The sequence below is a fragment of the Pogona vitticeps genome, chromosome 1 (assembly GCF_051106095.1).
Source record: "Pogona vitticeps strain Pit_001003342236 chromosome 1, PviZW2.1, whole genome shotgun sequence".
NCBI classification, from domain to species: Eukaryota; Metazoa; Chordata; class Lepidosauria; order Squamata; family Agamidae; genus Pogona; species Pogona vitticeps.
In genome coordinates, this window is record NC_135783.1 from 20,769,287 (window position 1) to 20,790,363 (window position 21,077).

At 42.7% G+C, this 21,077-nt stretch overlaps 1 protein-coding gene across 5 annotated transcripts in view; it reads left to right on the forward strand.

Moving 5' to 3' along the window:
* SRF (serum response factor) overlaps positions 1-17,360 on the forward strand; it is an 84,438-nt gene extending 67,078 nt beyond the window's left edge. For 4 of the 5 annotated variants that reach the window (XM_020796927.3, XM_020796930.3, XM_020796929.3 and 1 more), the window contains 4 exons: positions 7,533-7,652; positions 11,479-11,670; positions 13,396-13,472; positions 14,845-17,360. In XM_020796927.3, coding sequence (XP_020652586.3) covers positions 7,533-7,652; positions 11,479-11,670; positions 13,396-13,472; positions 14,845-14,940 — 485 coding nt within the window. In that variant the 3' untranslated portion in view covers positions 14,941-17,360. Of the gene's footprint in view, positions 1-7,532; positions 7,653-11,478; positions 11,671-13,334; positions 13,473-14,844 lie in introns of all 5 variants that reach the window. The other variant, XM_020796928.3, reaches the window with a different exon arrangement.
* The last annotated feature ends 3,717 nt before the right edge of the window (positions 17,361-21,077 follow it).

Below are 21,077 nucleotides of genomic sequence, written 5' to 3' on the forward strand. Positions count from 1 at the left end.
GTGGCGTTTCTCTGGGCCACCTTCTGTTTCAAGTTTTGCAATTATTCTTTGTAAATTAAAAGTACCTTGTATAGAACTTGATTAGTCCTTCACATGTTTTTTTTTACCACCTTATTCAGTTAAATGGGGTTTTGTGTAGATAGAGGAGGACATTGAATGTGATAAGTTATGGTGCAAAAGTCAGAACCAGTGGCTTTTGCAGGTTAAATAATCGAAAATAGTGGGATGGAAAATATTTATTTATTAAATTGTATTGTGCCTTCCCCTAACTGTTCATGAACAGAACTCAAGGCCACTAGCAATAATAAAAATACAGAATAAAATACAAAGCTCTAATCAAAAACATAAAAGCAATATTAGAAAGAAAGAAACTCATGGGTATGAGTTAAAACCTCTTTCAGTGAACTGACAAGACAGCTGCAGAACCAACAGTCTGTCCGAATAAAAATGTCTTTGCCTTTGGAAAGACATCAGAGATGGAGCTAGGCTAGCCCCTCCTGTGGCGAGGGGGGCGGCAGCGGGGGGAGGGTGTTTCAGGACTCAGACCAGCCCCTGCAAAGAATTCATCTTGCATTGGTGCCAAACATGCTTTTGATGGTAGCAGAAGGAAAAGGGGTGGGAAGCTTTTCTCAGTTATTTTACATCCTGGGCCGGATTATATGGGAGGATGCAGCCTTTGAAATATTTTGGTCTTAGGTGATGCAGGACTTCTGCATCAAGGCCAATGCTTGGCTCTGCAGCCAATGTTTTAGGTCAAGGTTCCCCTTGACATTTAGTCCAGTTGTGTCCGACTCTAGGGCGTGGTGCTCATCCCCGTCTCCAAGCCATAGAGCCAGTGTTTGTCCGAAGACAATCTTCCATGGTCACGTGGCCAGTGTGACTAGACATGGAGTGCCATTACCTTCCCACCGAGGTGGTACCTATTTATCTACTCACATTTTTACATGCTTTCGAACTGCCAGGTTGGCAGGAGCTAGGACAAGCGACGGGAGATCACTCCGTCACATGGATTCGATCTTACGACTGCTGGTCTTCTGACCTCGCAGCACAGAGGCTTCTGCAGTTTAACCCGCAGCGCCACCACGTCCCTAGCCAATGTGTTAGCATGCCTGTTTATTTGTTGTCAGCGTGATGGCACTTCTCAGTCTCTTTCACCCTATCTTGCTATTTTGACAATTCTTAAAAACACAGCATGCCAATCTAGACAGATTCAGTGGTTCCCAAACTTGGGTCCCCATATGTTGTTGGAGTAAAGCGCCCAGAAGCCTTCAACAGTTACTGTGCTGGCTAGGATTTCTGGGCGTTGTAGTCCAAGAACATCTGGGGACCCATGCTGGAAAGGACTGATTTCGTTGAGGTGTTTAATGCACTATTAAGCCACTCTATAACCAACGTTCTCTAGGCAGTGTACAATTTGTTAAAAATACAAACTATCTAGTATGATACTTGATAGAATGATTTTTGTGGAGAAGTACAAGGAAGGAGAAGATTAGCTGAAAAAATTGGAGTCAGTTTGGAAGCAACGTAACATCACTTTTTCGAGCTGCAGTGTGCAAAGTTAGAATAATCACAATGACATCCAGCCTCCAGTGGGAGAGGAATGAGAAGAAGAACTGGATAACTGACTAATAATTAAAAACAGTTACCATTTTGCACTTCAGCTGGTAACGTTCCCAGTATGGCATATGAAGAGACTGAAATAGCTATGCACATTTTTTTAAATGACACATTTTTTTTAAATGACCAGTGTTACTCCAATTACTATGGAATAATACAGGTCAGAAGAGCTCTGGATGAGTAAAAAGATATTTATGTGACCTTGCAAAGAGAAGTTTGGTGCTAGTTCAGTCTTCCTTGGAAGATAGTTCCAGACTTGGTATGCCACAGCATAGAAAGCCTTCTCAAGGGTCACCAACCATAGTGACTGGAAATAGTGAGAATTTGGTTTAGCAGTGGTTAATCTCTAGCTCTCCAGATGTTGTTGGACCACAGCTGTCATGAGCTGTAGCCGGCACCATTACTGGTGACGAATAATGAAATCTGAAGTCCAGTTGCATCTGGAGGATCACAGGTTGTGTATGTAGCCTTTGTTTAGTCCTAAAATATCAGATCACAATTGTGGGGAGCGCTGCTGTAGCACAGAGGGAATGGAATGCAGTACTAATCCCACTGCCTCTTCAAAGAGCTGCCCACATAAGCACAGAATCACTAAATCACAGATATCCCACCTCCTGATCCTCACCTCAGATGGCACTCCCATAGGGTGACACAATCAGTGATATTAAAAGACACCGAGGAGTCGAGGAGAATTTGCAAGACGGTGCAAACTCCCCTGCTCTTTCCTTAGTGCAGCTCATCTTTCTGGATGACTAAAGCTGTTTCAGTGGCAAGCCCTGATGGGAACGGGATTGATGTGGATGGAGGGGCCTCTGGGTGTCCACAGCAACCATCCACTTGCAACACCTTGTCCAAGGAGGCTATGCTAGTGACCAGCTGGAACAATCTTCAGGGCAAATGAGAGGCCGTATTGGTGAGGGGCAGCAGAACTACTCTTTTTACAGGTGACACCTCCTTGGAGAAACAGGCATTAAATTAACCTCCTGGATCGAGATGGTCAACTGTCCCTTGCTAGATACTGTAAGAGTGATTGTCAGGCAGGCAAGCAATCGAGGAGGCTGTGCTGGTTCCAGACCCTCAGTGATTGAAATTTATCCAGCCAGCAACTGTGGACTGTACTTCTTGAAAGACAAAACATCTGCATCCTTTACTCTTGCACAGGACCTCAGTATGGAATGGTGAAATGATTGTGTAAAAGGTAACTGATTTCTCTTTCAGGAAAACAAGCTAGTAATTGCAGCATTAGTGACACCAGCATGCACAGATTTGCAGAGGAAATTAAAGATTTTGCTTTGAGAAGGCCTTCAAAGAAGCCCTCTTAAGTTGGAAAACCCAGAAAATGTAGGCTTATTAATGTGCTAGAGTGGAAACAGCAGGGTCCTGTGACTCCTTAAAGCTTGCCTAATATATATCATGGCATCAGCTTCAGTAAGCTCAACAGCTTCATGGAGAAATCTGACAAGTTACTGGGTTCTTATATTAGAAGCCCTGAAGAAATGTTGGTGGGCAGGCCTTCCTCAAGACAAGTTTGCTACCTAAGGCAGTTGAGATGGGGTGCTCCGTACTCCTTTCTTTCCAGAAGCTGACCAGGCTGTCACAATTGAATTTGTCCTGCAAAGGATCCTATCCTGTCTAAACTGCCTTGGTCGCCCTGTACGATGACCTTTGCCGGGAGAGAGATGGGAAGTGTGACCCTGTTGATATTCCTGGACCTCTCAGCGGCTTTCGACACCATTGACCATGGTGTCCTTCTGGATAGGCTGGCTGGGTTAGGAGTTGGGGGCACTGTTTTACGGTGGTTCCGCTCCTTCCTAGCTGACCGTGTCCAGAGGGTGGTGCTGGGGGACAGTTGCTCAGGGCTCGATACTGTCCCCCATGCTGTTTAACATCTACATGAAACCGCTGGGAGAGGTCATCAGGAGGTTTGGGCTGAGGAGTCAGCAATATGCTGACGACACTCAGCTCTACCTCTCGTTTTCCACCAATCCAGGTGAGGCGGTTTCTGTGCTGAACTCGTGTCTGGACCTGATAATGGACTGGATGAGGGTTAATAAATTGAAACTCAATCCAGACAAGACGGAAGTGCTGTTAGTGGGTGCTTCGCCGGACAGGTTGGAGGGCCATTTCCCTGCCCTGAATGGGGTTACACTCCCCTTAAGGGACAGGGTCCGCAGCCTGGGGGTGCTCCTGGACCCCAGTCTAACTTTGGAAGCCCAGGTGGACTCGGTGGCCAGAGGCGCCTTCCTTCAGCTGCGGAAATTATACCAGCTGCGGCCCTACCTGGACGAGCGGAGTCTCATGACAGTTACACACGCACTGGTAACATCTCGTATAGACTATTGCAATGCGCTCTACGTGGGGCTGCCTTTGAAGGCGGTCCGGCAACTGCAACTGGTCCAGAATCGAGCTGCGCGGCTGGTGAGTGGTGGAGCTGCTAGAGATCACATCAAGACGATTCTGTTCAATTTACATTGGTTACCAGTTGCTGCCCGAGCCCAATTCAAAGTGCTTGTTTTGACATATAAAGCCCTAAACGGCTTGGGCCCTGGATACTTGAAGGACCGCCTCCTTCCATATGAACCTACCCGGCAGTTAAGATCTAGCCAGGGGGGCCCTTTTGAAAGAGCCATCCCTCAAAGAAGTAAGAGGGATGGCTTGTAGACAAAGGGCCTTCTCGGCAGCTGCCCCCAGACTATGGAACGCCCTCCCAACTGAAATTCGTCTGGCGCCGACGTTGATGACATTTCGGCGCCAGGTCAAAACCTTCCTGTTCCAGAAGGCTTTTAATTGAAATAACAACTGTGGGTCCTGATGATGGCAATTTTAATTGTATTTTAATTGTATTTTAATTGTATTTTAATCATTTTATTGTATTGAATTTTAATTATTGTAAGCCGCCCAGAGACCTCTGGGTAGAGTGGGCGGCATATAAATTAAATTAAAATAAATAAATGAATGAATAAATGAATGAATGAATGAATGAATGAATGAATGAATAAATAAATAAATAAATAAATAAATAAATAAATAAATAAATAAATAAATAAATAAATAAATAAATAAATAAATAAATAAATAAATAAATAAACCAAGTCATTGTACTGGATTTTTTTAAAAAAAATGTTAAAGTAAGGCTTTACAAGTGTGTTGGCTAACGTTTCATATGGCAAATTAATTTTACGCTATTCATTAAGACCATTTGAAGTGTGCTCAGTAATGTCATTGGGTCAGTGCAAAACTGGTTGTTACTTATTTTTAGAATCAGCACAAGTGTGGTCTCTAAAATGCTTGTGCAAACAGTTATGCCAGTGTTTGTGTATGCACTTGCTCAGCTGATTGCACATCTGAATTCACAATCCAGTGCAACAGAATTTTCACAGCTTAATGATTCAGGACTCTCTTGAATTTCTTTTCTCTTGCTTATGTTAATCCTAGCCAGATTTTTAAAAAATCTAGTGATTCTTGGGTTATGTTCTGACCCTTAATATTAAAATATCTCCTTCTAATAGACAAGGGGATATTTTAACAGAATGGTTAGTGTTAAATTAAGTGCCAGCAGGATATATATTTGTTCAACCTACTGAGAATTCTAATGTTTCCTCCAAATAGAGTCAATCTACTGACATCCAGAATATACCATATCTGCTTCTCAGCATCTTGGCCCACCAAAAAAATCATGGGACATTTTTGTCCCAGTCTATTGGCTGGAAAAATAACACCCCCATTGACAAAATGGGACAAATTAGTTGGGAACATTTTTTTAAAAAATCTTAACTGGTTTTTTGAAAACTGCTTAGAAGTGGCTGGAACTTTGGAACACTGTTTATAACTGCTCAAGTGACAGTGTCATATAATCTGTAACTTGTGTGTCTAATTCCATATGCATTTTGCAAGCAAATGTGTTTCTTGTAGATCAGTGTAAAATCACCTCCTCTCTTATGGGCATGCCTATCAGTAACAGTCTTTTGTGGAAAGTGATGTATGTTAAAAATAAGTTAACTTGAGACAGGTCTTTTTCAATTGAGTGATGTGGGATTGGCCTCTTCTTTGAACAGATAAGTCACAGCTATATTGTTCCATCAGGAGTCCAGCAGTTTTGAATGGTAGTTGGGCTTCAGGGCGCACCACGGTACGGAGACGGCACTGGTCGCACTGTTTGATGACGGAGGTGAACAGGGGCAAATTGTCTCTGTTTGTCCTTCTCGATATCTCAGCCCACCTTCAATACCGTCATCCATGGTATCCTCCTGGGTAGGCTCTCTGAGCAGGGAACTGATGGTCTGGTGTTAGCCTGGCTCCGATCCTTATTGGAGGACCGTTCCCAGAGAATATAGCTTGGAGAGAGTGTATCGGCTCCGTGGAATCTTAATTTGGGGTCCTGCAGGGCTCAGTTATTTCCCCAATGCTGTTAATATCTACATGAGGCCGCTGGGTCAGGTCATCGGGTGGGGGGGGGGGCTTCGTGTCATCAGTACCACTGATGACACCCAGCTCTACATCTCCTTTTCTCCATCAACAGTGGATTCTGTTTCATCCCTTCAGCGCTATCTGGGGGCTGTACTGGGGTGGATGCAGGTGAATGGACTGAGGCTGAACCCAGACAAGACAGAAGTCCTGAGGGTGGGTGGCCCTGATGTCAGCGGTTTGGGGAACTCCCTCTCTTTTTTTTGGGGGGGGTGAGTCACCACAAAGAATTTGGTTCGCAGTCTGAGAGTCCATCTTGACTCGGCACTCACCATGGAGACCCAGGTAGCGTCAGTGGTCTGCTCCGCCTATTTTCATCTTTGGCGGATTGCCCAGGTGCGTTCCTATCTTGATGTGGGGCCCCTCACCACTCTGGTCCATGCACTTGTAGTCTCAAGATTAGACTACTGTAATGCACTCTACATGGGGCTACCCTTGAGATTGATGCGGTAGCTTCAAATAGTGCAGAACGTGGCAGCCAGACTTTTTACTGGGGTGAGAAAACACCAGCATATCTCCCCTACTCTGGCTGCCCTGCATTGGCTGCCCGTTCGTTTCTGCATTGATTTCAAAGTACTCATGATGACATATAAAGCCCTAAACAGTTTTGTACCGCAATACTGTATCTGTTGAAATGCCTCCTCCCACCTAGATGTACCCTAATCACTCACTGTAGTCAAGATGGGTGGCTGGGGGGCCTAACACCAAGGGAGGCTCAAAGAGAAAGAACAAGAAAGTGGGCCTTCTTGGCAGTGGCCTCTTTCCTCTAGAACAATCTCCCCACCGAAATTTGTCTGGCTTCTTGCTGGGTCTTTTTAAGAGCCAACTCAAGACCTGGCACTTTAGGCAAGCCTTCCCTCCTGTTAGTACTTAATTTATTCTTATCCTTATGGTTCAATTGTCATTGTTTATATTATTTTATTATTCTTGTATGTTGTTAGTTGCCCAGAGTAGACTTTGGTCTAGATGAGTGGGATATAAATAAAATAAATAATAAATAAATATTCTGTTTCTATTGTGATGAGTTCTTTGGCTTTTGTTTTTATTTTTATGATTATGATTTGTTTTTGGTGCTTTTTTTGGCTGAATTTGTATATTCCTATGAGTGCCTAGTGCATGGACGGGTGATCTATAAATATGAACTTCTTAGAACGTCATTGTGAATAAGTTTCTGTTATGTATTGTGATTACGACACATTGCCTTGACAAATTTTGGAATGAATTTTGCCAGTGACCTGTTTGGAGACACTGTTTTTGGGTCTGCAGCACCAAAATTCCTCAGGCCAACATAGATAGCAGCCATTTTGACTGGGGGATTTTGGGAGTTGCAGTCCACAAGAGCAGGATTCTGGACATTTTAATCCATAAAAATGGGTTTTCCAAGCTGTGATTGGAACTGAACTGAACTAGGCTGAGCTAGGAATTTAACAGGTACTCTCCTCTTTTCCCAGGTGGCGCAGTGGCTCAGCAAGTTCCTGTGCAAGCCATCCAGGTGCATCAGGCCCCGCAGCAGACGTCTCCTACGAGCGATAGCAGTACTGACCTCACCCAGACATCTTCCAGCGGGACAGGTAAATGGTCCCCTTTTCCCTTTACTCCAACTCCAGATGCCTTGTACTTCTACCGGCACAGATAATTTATGTGAGCTGGGAGTGGTGGGAATTGTAGTCCCAAACACTTTCTTTCTTTCTTTCTTTCTTTCTTTCTTTCTTTCTTTCTTTCTTTCTTTCTTTCTTTCTTTCTTTATTTATTTATTTATTTATTTATTTATTTATTTATTTATTTATTTAATGAGAAAGCCTACTCTAGCCTTTGCAAGTCCTGGATCCCTTCAATTTTATCCTGCCAATTCTGCAGTGCAGTGAAATACACGCACATCCACTGCCTTCAACTCTCTGAAGGACTGTCATAGTGAAAATGGAGCAGGCGTCTGTTTTTTTCCAAAGGGGAATGCGGAAACAATCCAAGGAAATTGCAGGGAATTCTTTCTTTATTTGTAGCAGCATGTTGCACAATTTACAAATTATGGACACATAGAATGTAAATAAATTTCCAACAAATTAAAATATTGAAATGATTAGACTGGAAGTGGGCTTCTTCAAGAGGTGTTTACTAGATCTTCTTCTTCTTCTTCAACATCAGGAGAAATTCCCTAATGGCAAAAGAACAGATTGCTTCCACTATTCACCAGTGAAACAGAATGCTCAAAGGCATAATGGGATCTCCATGGCTGGAGGCATTTGAATGAAGTTAAAGTTTAAAGTTCCAGTTGTTTAAGATGATATCTGACCAAGGAAAAAATCCTGCAGAATTGTTGTGGTTAATATTTCTGACAATTCTAAAAAAAGCTAATGCAGAAATGTGCAACAACTATGAAGTAATTAGTCAAATGAAAGATTTTAAAGTAAAATGTGAGAATAATATAAATACACAGTTTGGTCATGAGTGGGCACAAAATAAGTGCTGCTTAGTTTAATAGTTCTAGTGGAAAAGGGCTTGAATGTATGCTAGGATCTATATATAAGCTTCACTGAGTTTGAAGTAGTATTCAGTAATGTTCAGCATTGTAAATTAATAGAAATATTAATGTCAACTACATATTGATGGAAATGATACACATATAATAAAGAACTTACACTGGAAACAAACAGCTGAGATTGAAATAGATGGAGAGTTAACAAACGGCATAGAAATTAGAAGAGGAGTCAATCAAATATCTATCTTGTCACCAGTTTTGTTTAATATTTATTCAGAAAAGGTAATGCAAAATGCTTTTCAAGATAAACCTGAGGGCATTAAAGTAAATAGTATAAGTGATGATACAGTCCTGATAGTCAGAAGGTAAGATGATCATCAGATACTGTTAGAATGAGTTGCAGAAGAACATAATAGCATAGAACTGTCAGTCAATGCAAAAAAAAAACCTCTCCAAAGCAATGGTGATAAATAGAGATGAAATCAGTATAGAGATGGGCACGAACCGCCACTTTGATGGTTTGTACTGGTTTGTCTGTTGGTCCACTACGTATTCCGTTAGTTCCAAGCCTTTAAGTGGCTTGAGTATCTGGCTGCAGAGCCATAAGTTTGTTTGTTTGTTTGTTTATTCTATTTATATCCCGCCTATCTGGTCAGTTACGACCACTCTAGGCGGCTTACAACATAAAATACATGAATAAAATATAAAAAGATTATTATACAGTTGGGAGTTCGATCCTCCACTCTGCCTCCTTGATGGGGCTGGACTCATTGATCCATAGGCTCCCTTTCAACTCTGCAGTTCTGTGATGATGATGATGATTGGATAGGAAAAGAAAAAGTAGAGTTGATTACAAAGAAAGGCGAGCTCTCATATCGCGAACACATTGTTTATCAGGATACATATACCGCAATACGTTATTGAGGGTAGAGGTGGAAGACAATGGATTTCTTGGTTGAGTAACATCAGAGACTGTCTGGGCCCTAGTTAAGAATAACTGACTCGCACAGTGAGAGAGAAGTGGAGATACGCCATGATAGTAGCCAATGCCAGCAACTAAGACAGTGCTGAGAGAGAAAGAGATTGCTGGAGGCATTTGAAAACCGTATACATGAGTGGCTGTCGTTGCTTCCAAGACCGCTGGCCCTGCACTGAGCAGAGAATTGTCACTAGATGACCTCCAAGATCTCTTCCAACTTGAGAAGTATGCCTTGTCTTTTGATCGTCTTGCGTTTCCCAGGGCAACTATCTAAAATAATTGGTTAATCTCACCCTGGACAGTGTTTCCTTTATGTTCAGTAGCCTCTTTCTAAGCGATGCTGATAAGCAAAAGAACCTCCATGAAAAGTTTTAGGAAAGTTTATCTCCTAATATAATGTCATGTGTGTGCCATCTAGTGGGGCCAGTGGATATTTACTTACTTCAAAATACTGTATTCCTGTACCACCCTTTTTCAGGTACAGACTGTTGTGGTTGTTTTCTAATTTGACCAGTTTCTATCTCCAAGTTATTTCATCTATGTCATGGTGACGGTATATTGGCAGTGTACTTCATATTGTAGATCCCACGAGTCTCATGACCTGTGTACAATAAGGCTCATCGCATGAGAGCCATTCCAATCCTGAAATAGACCCAGGAACTTTTTCAGTTACCTGAAATCTTATCCTGCTGGATGGTGCTAGTGGCAGGGGGAGATTGCCAGTAATTAAGAGTTCCTCCTTCAGTCCTGAGGCTTGCATTTCATCAGCCTTATTGTGGACAAGTTGTTTAATCTCTGTGATCAAGGCGTTCGTTCGTTCGTTTAGTCGTTTAGTCGTGTCCGACTCTTCGTGACCCCATGGACCAGAGCACGCCAGGCCCTCCTATCTTCTACTGCCTCCCGGAGTTGTGTCAATTTCATGTTGGTTGCTTCGCAGACACTGTCCAGCCATCTCATCCTCGGTCGTCCCCTTCTCCTCTTGCCATCACACTTTCCCAACATCAGGGCCTTTTCCAGGGAGTCTTTTCTTCTCATTAGATGGCCAAAGTACTGGAGCCTCAGCTTCAGGATCTGTCCTTCCAGTGAGCACTCAGGGTTGATTTCCTTTAGAATTGATAGGTTTGTTCTCCTTGCAGTCCAGGGGATTCTCAAGAGTCTCCTCCAGCACCACAATTCAAAGGCATCAATTCTTCGGCGGTCTGCTTTCTTTATGGTCCAGCTCTCACTTCCATACATCACGACAGGAAAAACCATAGCTTTGACTATTCGGACTTTTGTTGTCTCTGCTTTTTAAGATGCTGTCAAGATTTGTCATCACTTTCCTCCCAAGAAGCAGGCGTCTTTTAATTTTGTGGCTGCTGTCTCCATCTGCAGTGATCATGGAGCCCAGGAAAATAAAATCTGTCACTGCCTCCATATCTTCCCCTTCTATTTCCCAGGAGGTGATGGGACCAGTGGCCATGATCTTAGTTTTTTTGATGTTGAGTTTCAGACCGTTTTTTGCACTCTCCTCTTTCACCCTCATTACAAGGTTCTTTAATTCCTCCTCACTTTCTGCCATCAGAGTCGTGTCAAGGCAGGAACTCCTTAATCAGTGTCAGTTTCTCCCTGCTGTTGATGTCATTTCCCTTATACATGTATAATTTATTTTTGGCCATTGTGTAGGAGTGCATTTGTTAATGCCACATTTGGGGTGGGGGGGCAGCTGAATTTTTTTCAGAAACTTACCTTGGAACACCAATGAAATGCCCAATAGATGCGGTTTCCCATGCCTGCCCCTACCCACCATGTGCTATATAGTTGTGAACCGTTCCTCCAATTCTGCCTTTAAAGGAAATCATATAATTAATTTAAAGGGTTGCTGCATGGGAGACTGAGGCACAGCTGATGCAATGCCTTTGATTTGAACTCTGTTCCCCTACCTTTCTTTTTGTCTTGCCAGTGACCTTGCCAGCTACCATCATGACTTCATCAGTGCCAACCACCGTAGGAGGCCACATGATGTACCCCAGCTCTCATACAGTGATGTATGCGCCAACTTCAGGCCTCACGGATGGGGGGCTGGCCGTCCTCAATGCCTTCTCCCAGGCACCATCAGCAATGCAAGTTTCACATGGGCAGGTCCAAGATCAGGGTAAGCTCTGAAGGGGAACCTTCAAGTAGATACGATGATGGTTGTTCTGGGTTTTTCGGGCTCTTTGGCCATGTTTTGAAGGTTGTTCTTCCTGACGTTTTGCCAGTCTCTGTGGCCGCATCTTCAGAGCCCCATCGTATCGTAGATACGATGATGCTTCTGACAGGACAAAACAATGTTCATTTTACCAATTGTTTCTTATTGGGTGTTTTGGGGAGAGTAGATAAGTGCAGTCAGTGTGAATTGTGCTTTATAAGGACAAGGGGACTGGTTTCTGTCCTGAGAAGTCTATATCCTGGGGGTTGTATACGTAAGCATTCCCATCGTGCACTGATCATCCCAAAAGTTTTTAAAAACTTTCTACTTACTGCAGCCCTCATGCAACATCCCACAATTTTCTAAAGGCTGCCCCCAGACATCACACAACTTTTTTGCAGGGAGTGTCAGGGGGAGGTTTGCAGTGCAGAAGAGCTGAAAGAAATCAAATGCTTCACCTTGCACAAGTTACTTCTGCTAGAGCAGTGATGGCGAACCTATGGCACGCGTGCCACATCTGGCATGCAAAGCCCTTTCTTCTGGCACGCGAGTGAGGGGTCCACGCACCCTCCCTTGTGGGAACAAACCTTTTGAAGTGGCTGCAGCTGGGATTCCCCCTTTCTCTTCCTGTTCTGGGTCCTTTAACTTCCTGTCCGTCCCCATGATTCCCCCTTTAACTTCCTGTCTGTCCCCATGATTCCCCCTGAAACTACCACTTCCTGTTCCAGTTCTGGTCTTCCAGGCGGCACGGCAGCCACTGGTTTCTTTCCCACCCCCTCATTTTGGGCACTCGAGATGAGAAAGGTTTGCCTCCACTGTGCTAGAGCAACCCACCATGGGATACAGCCTTAAAACTGAACACAGCAGGAAAGAGGAATGCAATTGAGACAGTGGTTAAACAAATAAAGAACATGTAATGACTTAAGTTATGTGTATTGGGCTTCATTATGGTTGGACATGAAAGCAGAGAGGATAAGAGGAAGCTTTGAGAATGGTGAATGAGAGCAACCACATGCCTCTTATTCGTAGCTCAGTGATGGTACGCGAGGGTTGCATGCATCAGCTGCCAGAGTCATTTCCTGGCACCTTCCATTAGAAAGCCTTTCAGGCAGCACAGTAGAGGAATGTCTGTAGCGAACAACATGCAGAGCTAGTAAGGTTAGTCATAAATGGAGTACGAGAGCTACTTATGCATTTTATATATTTTAGTATTTTAATATAAACTTAATCAAATGTAGATGCTAGCCTGTCTGAGGGTTTGGGGGACTAAGCTCAGATTTGTTAGACTGCAACTCCCATAATCCCGCTGCCACCATAGAGTTGCCCATCTGAATGACAACACATTAGAGATGATTGGTGTGTAAATGAACTGCCATGTAGAACTTGGAAAATAGACTATAACTATTAACCCGTTTAACTTTTCCAAGCTGGGATGTTTCTTTTGGACACACTTCATTTCATCAGGTCTGTCCTTTTATTAAAAAACGACATGTTTAGTTTAAGAGATCATTGATTGCTTTTAGCAAAGTGATCAATTTTAGTCAGAGAGCCACTTTATGGAGCCTGGTTTTGTTTTGTTTTGTTTCACAATTCTGATTATATCTGAATCATTTTGTGACTTTGAAAAGGAGATGTTTCTTACTGTGGATCATGGCTAAGCAGCCTGCCTTGTGATTTTCGGTCTGGCAGGTGGAGTTCCTCAGGTGTTCCTTACAGCACCATCAGGAACAGTTCAAATCCCAGTCTCTGCTGTCCAGCTACACCAGGTAGGTAAACTATACAAGCCTCTCACTTCCTGTCATTTCTCTGGACCGAAGGTTTGCTCCCAAAAGAGTGAAGCTCCAATCCTAAGCATTCTCACAAGGGAGTATGCCCATTTATATTTCATAATGTATGCTTCTGAGTAAAATGCTTAGGATTGTGCTATCAAGTTGGTTATAATTTTTTTTCAGTTGTAGCCTAGCTTCCAAATCTGTTTCTTGTCTTCCTTCCTTCCTTCCTTCCTTCCTTCCTTCCTTCCTTCCTTCCATCCACCCATCCACCCATCCACCCACCCATCTGTAATTTTATTTAATAATTGTTTTGTTGATAAAGGAGAGCCTAGGAAATTATGAGAAAAAGAAAAATATTCAGGTGAGCTAGGATAACAGAAAATGTTCAACAGTAACAACAGATGGAGTAATGAACATCAACCATGAAAGATTTGGAATCTCCTTTGAAAGCTAAGGATGAGTCTTTGTGGTGAGAAGGAGAAATGAAGAGCACACACTTTGCCCACATCTGATTTCAAACTATTGGCAAGTTCTGAGGATTTGGGGGGCCAAATTCAAAGTTTCATACACACCGCTGCACTTAAATGGCCATTTAAAAAAAAAGGAAGAGCTGGACTTTGAGCAGAGCCTAGTAGTCTTGAAAAATCCTGCAAGGCACAGGAAGAGAAAACTGGTGCTCCTGGAGACCTCTTTCTGACCAAAACAGGTTGGTTTTTTTGATCATAACAGTGTTAAGGTATTTAGAATTTTTAGGGACTCTATGGAGCTGCAAAATTTGTGGGTCCGTTTGCCCTCCTCACAGGCTGCACTTTGCCGGCTCCTGCCAGTTTGAAGCCAAATTATGCAAATTATCATGTTCACATAAACTAGACTGCTTGAACTATTAAAGGCTAGCAATGGAGCCCCTTTTGGCTGGCCAGCCTGCCTCTGAGAATAAATAAAACTGGAGAGCGTAAGGGAGAGCCCATGCTCTGGCGGGTGTGTGTGGGGGTGTCTAAGTAAAGACACTACCCATTAAAGTCCACCAAACTCTGTTGCTGAAGCCTTTCAGTAAAGACCTCAAGCCTCCTTTCTTTTTCTTGTCCTTCATTTGTTCCTAGTATACCACTGGCATTGCTTTTTTTTTTAAGTTTATATTCGAGATGTTGAGGAACTAAATGCCTTGTTCTATTATGTACTGTTGTTGGCTTTCCTTCATTCTGTTGCACTGTTTTTAGTCTCTGGAGCCAACCCAGAGAAGATGCCCTGAGAAGCTGTCTTTTAAGATACCTTTAAGTAAATACAGTTTTCTTGCCTCTTTGGCATGCAGGGACCTATGATGACTTCTTTGCTCAGAGTCTGATTTTGTTCTTCTCCTTCTCTGCAGATGGCCGTCATTGGCCAGCAGTCTAGCAGCAGTGCCAACTTGACAGAGCTGCAAGTAGTCAACCTGGATGCATCACACAGTTCCAAGAGTGATTGAGCAAATATGGGAGGACCTGGTTGCAGGAGAGGGCAGAAAGTGGGTACCTAGTACCCAAACCTGCAGCTGCTGCCACCTTCGGCTTTGTGCTGTGTGCATGGCCCCAGGATCTGCGTCACTCCTCAAGCTGCACCAGGATCTCGGGGTTCCCTGTTTTTTTGTATGGACTGTCACTTATTTATTGTTGCCTTTTTCACGTTTTTTCTTCTCTCACACTTTACACTGACACACAAACACAGTCTCACACACACACACACATACACACAGACTGTACACAAATGCATATTAAAAGTGGCTGCAAGGCCAGCAGCAGGGAGCTGAGCCTGGGCGGGCGGGTGGGGGGTCTTTCTTGCATTTGAACACTGCATTTACTGTGTTTTTGTGTTTTCTTGGGGAGGGTTTTTTTTTTTTTCCTTCTACACTCCAGCCAAAGAAATTGTCTCTCACGGGTGGGAGAGTTTGCTCTGCCATGTACATAACACTCCTTCTGTTTTTGTTTTGGGAACCTTTTTCTTCACTCCTGTCCCCTACATCCACACAGAATGTCCATGAATTCCTCCCCTCCTCCCAGTTTACTGCCTCCAGGCAGAGCAGGTGAGGCTATGTGGAGAAGCTGGAATGCAGAATGATTCAAAGCCATCATAAAAAGGGAATTTCTCATCAATTGTAGACTTCTGTCCTATTATTCCCCCGCCTCTCCTTTTTTAATCTCTGCTGGGGCAAAAAGTTTTATTGGTCTCTCCCCACCCTGATTCGAGTCCTCCTGCTGGCTGCAGAATTGTGCCTTCAAGCAGTTGTGTGATGCGTTGGCTGCCATAGTGGCCTCACTTTTAATCCTCAACAAAGAGGGGTTGCTACTGTCGGTATCTTAATCTCTGCTGAGGCGGCCAGACTGTGAGTGAAGAGAGGAGGACAGAAAACAGAGCGCCTTGAACGCCCCCTGAATTGTTCCTATCTCAGAATGTATATTTGATTTATAGGAACTGACTTGACTGGCCTGCAATAGCTTCTTGCCTGGGTATGATATGCCACCGCTTCATAGCCAAGAGGGTGTGAGCCCTGGCAGCTCTTGAGACTGGTCACTGCCGTTGCACTTTGCTTTGTGTGGTGCTTTTCAGAGATGGCAAACAGTTCTGTTTTCTGGACTCCCCAGCTCTCAAATCCCACAGCTAGCATGAGCTATGGACATACTGACTATGGACCTCTGGGAGCCGATCGTCCAAAACAAAACCAATCCAAATGTTTTCTATCTCTGATGTCTGGGAGATTATCCTCTTGGATTTGTTTGGTTTTGTCAGTGCTTTTCTCTGGAGGAGGAAGAAGTGCAGTCATGACTCTTTTAATTCAGGGAAGGGAGTAAGGAATGAAGTTCTAAACAAACAGAAGCCTATTTTTGTTATAGGTTTTTAAATCTGACTTGCTAGGCTGTCCCTAGGCAATTGTGCCCACAAACTGATATGCCACCAGCTTGCAGAGCAATAATCAGTGCTGGTCTGTGGCATTTTTCCCTTTCCTTCCAGATAGCCCTGAAGTAAAGTAGTGTGTTGTCTGAATGGCCGTGAAGCATGTTCTGCCTGTACGAATCTCCCTGTGGGAGATGTGTTCCTAAATCAGCTGGATGAGATCAGGCCAGAGCTTGGAAAAGTTTTGTTTTTATTTTTATTTTACTACAGCTCCTGCAGTCCCTTGCACCACCAACGGAGGGATTCTGGGACTTGAAGTCCAGAAAAGCAGCTTCTTCAAACTCTGGATAAGGCAGATTTAACTCCAGAATAGTTGTGGAAAGGCCATTCCCATGTATTAAAGAGGGCAGGAGAGGAACAATGAGCACCTGCTATCATGTCTATGTACTTCTGAAAATGTGCTGATTCAAAGATGAGGTTTTTGGAGCGAACAAGTGAAACAATGGGGGGAGGGAGGGAAAAGCTTCAGGGCTAGTAACGTCTGTGATAAGGGGGCAAAGGCAACTTGTGGCTATGAGCGGGAAGCCAGAGCGTGGAAATGTGCCTTTTTGGACTACAACTCCCAAGAATCCCCCAGTCTACATGTGCATGCATGCTCCGTTCATCCAGGAATTGTAGTCGAAAAGAGAGCTTTTCTGTACCACGATGTGTATGTGGCGGGGGGGGGAGCGGTGTTCGAAGGTGGGGCTGTGCTGTCAGATAGTTTGCTTGTACACAATCATACACTTCATTCTAACCAATCTGAGAGCCACGAGGGGAGGAAATTCTTCATCCCTACCATGGGGAAGCAAAAGGACTAATTTGCCCTGAGCAGCTCAGCGGTTTCTACATGCCTCCCCCCCCCCTCCTTTTACCTTGCTTTGGAGCAAGGAGGCTGCAGACTTCTAGAGAAAAGGAAGCAGCTACTGTAACTTTTTCTTTTTTAATTAAAAGACAAAAGAAGCCTTGAAAAAAAAAGACTTTATTTTTCTAAGTGTTAAACTCAGTATTTATGTAATTCTTAAAGGAAATCTGGCTCCTGTACAGTTTTCATGGGGTTTGTACTTTGGGGTGGGGGAGGGGAGAAATGGGCCATGGGGTGGGTGGGGAAAAGGAAGGGGGGCTTTTTAATTTGTACGATAACCTGTTGAAATTATGTCCATGAACATTAGCGTTTAAACTGGTCTTCTGTCTCCGGTACACAGTGGATAAGTTGAGACAACAAGATAGGGAGGCCCATACAGTATTTTGATTTTATTGGCAATGCCTGTTCAGTTCATCATTCAGGTCTGGTTTTCAGTTAATAGTAGAGTGGTCTTTGTAATTTCAAACCTACTCGTGGTGGAGGGTCACATTTCTGAATGCCTGCTGAACAAATCCAGAGTTGAAAAAGTATTGCCTGAGAATTCTGAGAGTTGTGCTGCCAAGCAGGAGCAGTTTTTCTAAAGTTTTCAAAAAACAAAAACAAAAAACAACAACAAAAAAGAGTTTTTAAAAACAGTTGTTAAGTCCAAAATTAGAATAAAGGGCTAAGCTGGTTCAGGACTTTTATTCTTCTCATAGGCTAGCATTTCATGTTATGCATCTGTGTATGTGTGTGTGTTAATGTCAACCGTCATTAAACATGGTATCTTCCTAACTGCAGTGTGAAGGAATAAATCCATTCTAAAAACATCTTCACTATCTATGTAGATCAAACCTCAATCAATCCATATGTCAGAACAAGGGAACCTTTGGCATTCCAGAGGTTTTTGACTATATACCATCCCCACCCCCAATCCCTGACCATTAGACATTCTAAGTGGGGCTTGTGATAATTGAAAACATAAGCAGGACTAAACGTTCCTCAGAACTGATATATTTCATAGTACATTTTTAGCACCTAGTAACTGGAATAGAGAGATACTTTCACTTGAATCCAGTTGTAAGTCCCAGGCAGAGAAGTCCCATTTGCTGAAATCAGAACTTAATGCCATGTAAGGCTGAGGATATAATTAGCCTCTGCAGTTTTTCAGAAATTAAAAAAGTATGATTTTGCTCCCCCAAGACCCCAAAGCTTCTTGGGGTTCTTTCATGATGGGAACATCTTAGGGGGCTGCAGGACAGGGGAAGTCATCAATATCTGAAAACCAAACCTTCCTCTTTGTCCCACAGCACCCAAAGGCTTCCCCATGACAAAAGGGGTTCGAAGGGAGACCCGGGACCTCTGGGGTAGCGATGGGAATCAGTTTTTAATTTCTGAAAATCCGCCATTGTTGATGATATTGTTAGCCTTATATGACACAAGTTGAAGCAACTGGATTTCAGCCACTGAATCAGTGGGAAGTTGGTAAGTCAGTAGTTATGTGAGTTCCATTAATTCAGTGGGTCTGCTTTAGTTGGGACTAACAGTTTGGTTTAAGGCTTTGAATTCCCATTTGTCCTTTTCATGTTGAGTTGTGACTATCCTATAAACCATCCTGGGAGTTCTACTGAATCTTGACCCCTCCCTAATGATGTGCAGTAAGCTTTTGTTGTAAGCCGCTCAGAGACCTTTGGGTAGTGTGGACGGCATACAAGTTAAACAAATAAATAAAATAAACTCATACCAAACTTTGAGCAAAACAATTTTCTCCATTATTTACTCTTCAAAATGCATGGATGCCGTCATTTTGTTTTCTACATAAATGGTTGCTATAGATCTTTTTAAAGATAATGCACTTCCACTATTTGATAATAATTTATTTAAAAGATTTTTGACCCAGTCTTTCTAATGAGTGCATGAGCTGAAGACTATCTGACATACATTGGTAACCAGAGATCATTTTGATCTGTAGATATGCACTTAGTATCTCGTGCTCTGTGCTGAGCTGCAGAGTGCTAGGAATTTACCTTTACCTCTTCATTTGATCAGAAACCTGGAAGGAAAGAAAGTGGTAATGTTTTCTCCATATAACACAGAAAATAAATTACCAGTACCCAAGTAGTTCCCCTTGTTTGTAAGTTGACCCCTTCAATAACTTATCCCCTGTGTTCACCCACTGAGAAGGTAATAAGGGATGGGTGGGGGATAGCATATGTCCGTCCATCACTGATGTCCAGTTGCCAACAGAGCAGCATCTATAGGTAGAATTATTTTTGTTTCTAGTCGAAAGTATTATGGAAGTGTTTGGAATTAAAGCACACCTGCAAAGCAGTAATTCTCTAATCATGTTTCTAATTCAGAGTTACCTGCTAAATAGAAAGAAGCCAAGCTCCAGAAATTCATGCTCTTTTCTGAATTTGCTTTCCATACTCCCTCATCTTCCCCCTCCCCCTCCCATTTTTAGAGCTGTGGATCTCCACTCACTGGATATTTCTTGTTTAGGAAACTCTGTCCTACAAAAGCATATGCAGATTAAACGCTAATGTTGCATGTAATTTAAAGTGTTGACTTGTAAGAACACTTATCAGGGATGAAATGGCATTTATTGTGTGGTGACCTTTTTTAGTTCACTTTACAGATTGTTTTTGGATTTTGTGTGTGTGTGTGTCTGCGTGTGTGTGTGTGTGAGTGGCTGTGTGTGTGGTTTATTAATTTCCAGGGTTGTGTTTCTGGAAGGATGTGACAGTAATTGCAGTACTATGTACAGAGCTTTCTTTTGTATTAAAAAAAACTTTCAATAAATGTATCATTTTGTGCACAGACTTTGTGTCCTTCATGTTGTCTCCAAAGGCCAAAAATAGGGGAGGTTGGTGAGGAATCTAATGGAGGATTCAGGTTCACACAAGTTTTCAATAATTTTTTTAAAAGTTTTCAGGGAGCTTCAAGAGAGGCTAATGGTTTTGCTGCAACAGATTAACAAGGATACCAAATTAAACTAATATAGAGTTTCCCTTGAAAGGCTCTGATAACCATACATACCAAAAAGAAAGGAAGAAAATATTCCACAAAATGAGTATTTATTTATTTATTTATTTATTTTATTTTATTTTATTTTATTTTATTTTATTTTTATACTGCCCATCTGACCAATGGTACTCTGGGAGGTTCACAACCTATAACAATTACATAAGAGAATAACAAACAAATAATCTCAAAATAAAACTCAAAGCAAGCATTTAAGACAAAATGATCAATGAGGCCTAATGAGATCAGGGGTTTTAAGTTTTGGATTTGGACTATTACTGTGATAGCAGGAAATGGTGGGCTATGACTTCCTCACACTGGCGAGGAGGTGACAGCCTTATCCACTATCCTTTTTACACAAGGCACCTTTGGGGCATCTTTTAGCCACCTAGGGGCACTGGGGAAGGCATTAGCCTGGAAGGACAACCACCCCACAGAACCACAAGCAAGTATTTTGGGGTTCTATTCTGCCTCAGCTAGAAACTCTTAGCCTCAAGCTGGCACCTTAAATTATTCAGGTGTTTAGTGAAAGACTTGGTTCTATTTTAAATTGACCAGTTTGTTTCTACTGATGGAATATGGCTTCACGTGATTCAAGTGTATTATTGCTTGTTTGTAGTTTGCTTGAGTGCTTCTTAGTTACATATAAAGTAAATAATTAAGAGTTTTACTTAAACAAATAGGATTTTTACTGCTGGACCACAGATAATAGGTATGAATGGAAAGATAGGTTCTAGGATGTGAATGATGGAAGTCAGATCAACAGTAAAATGTAAATATACCTTTATTTCTTTACAGACTCTTAGTCTTTCTGCACACACACTGAC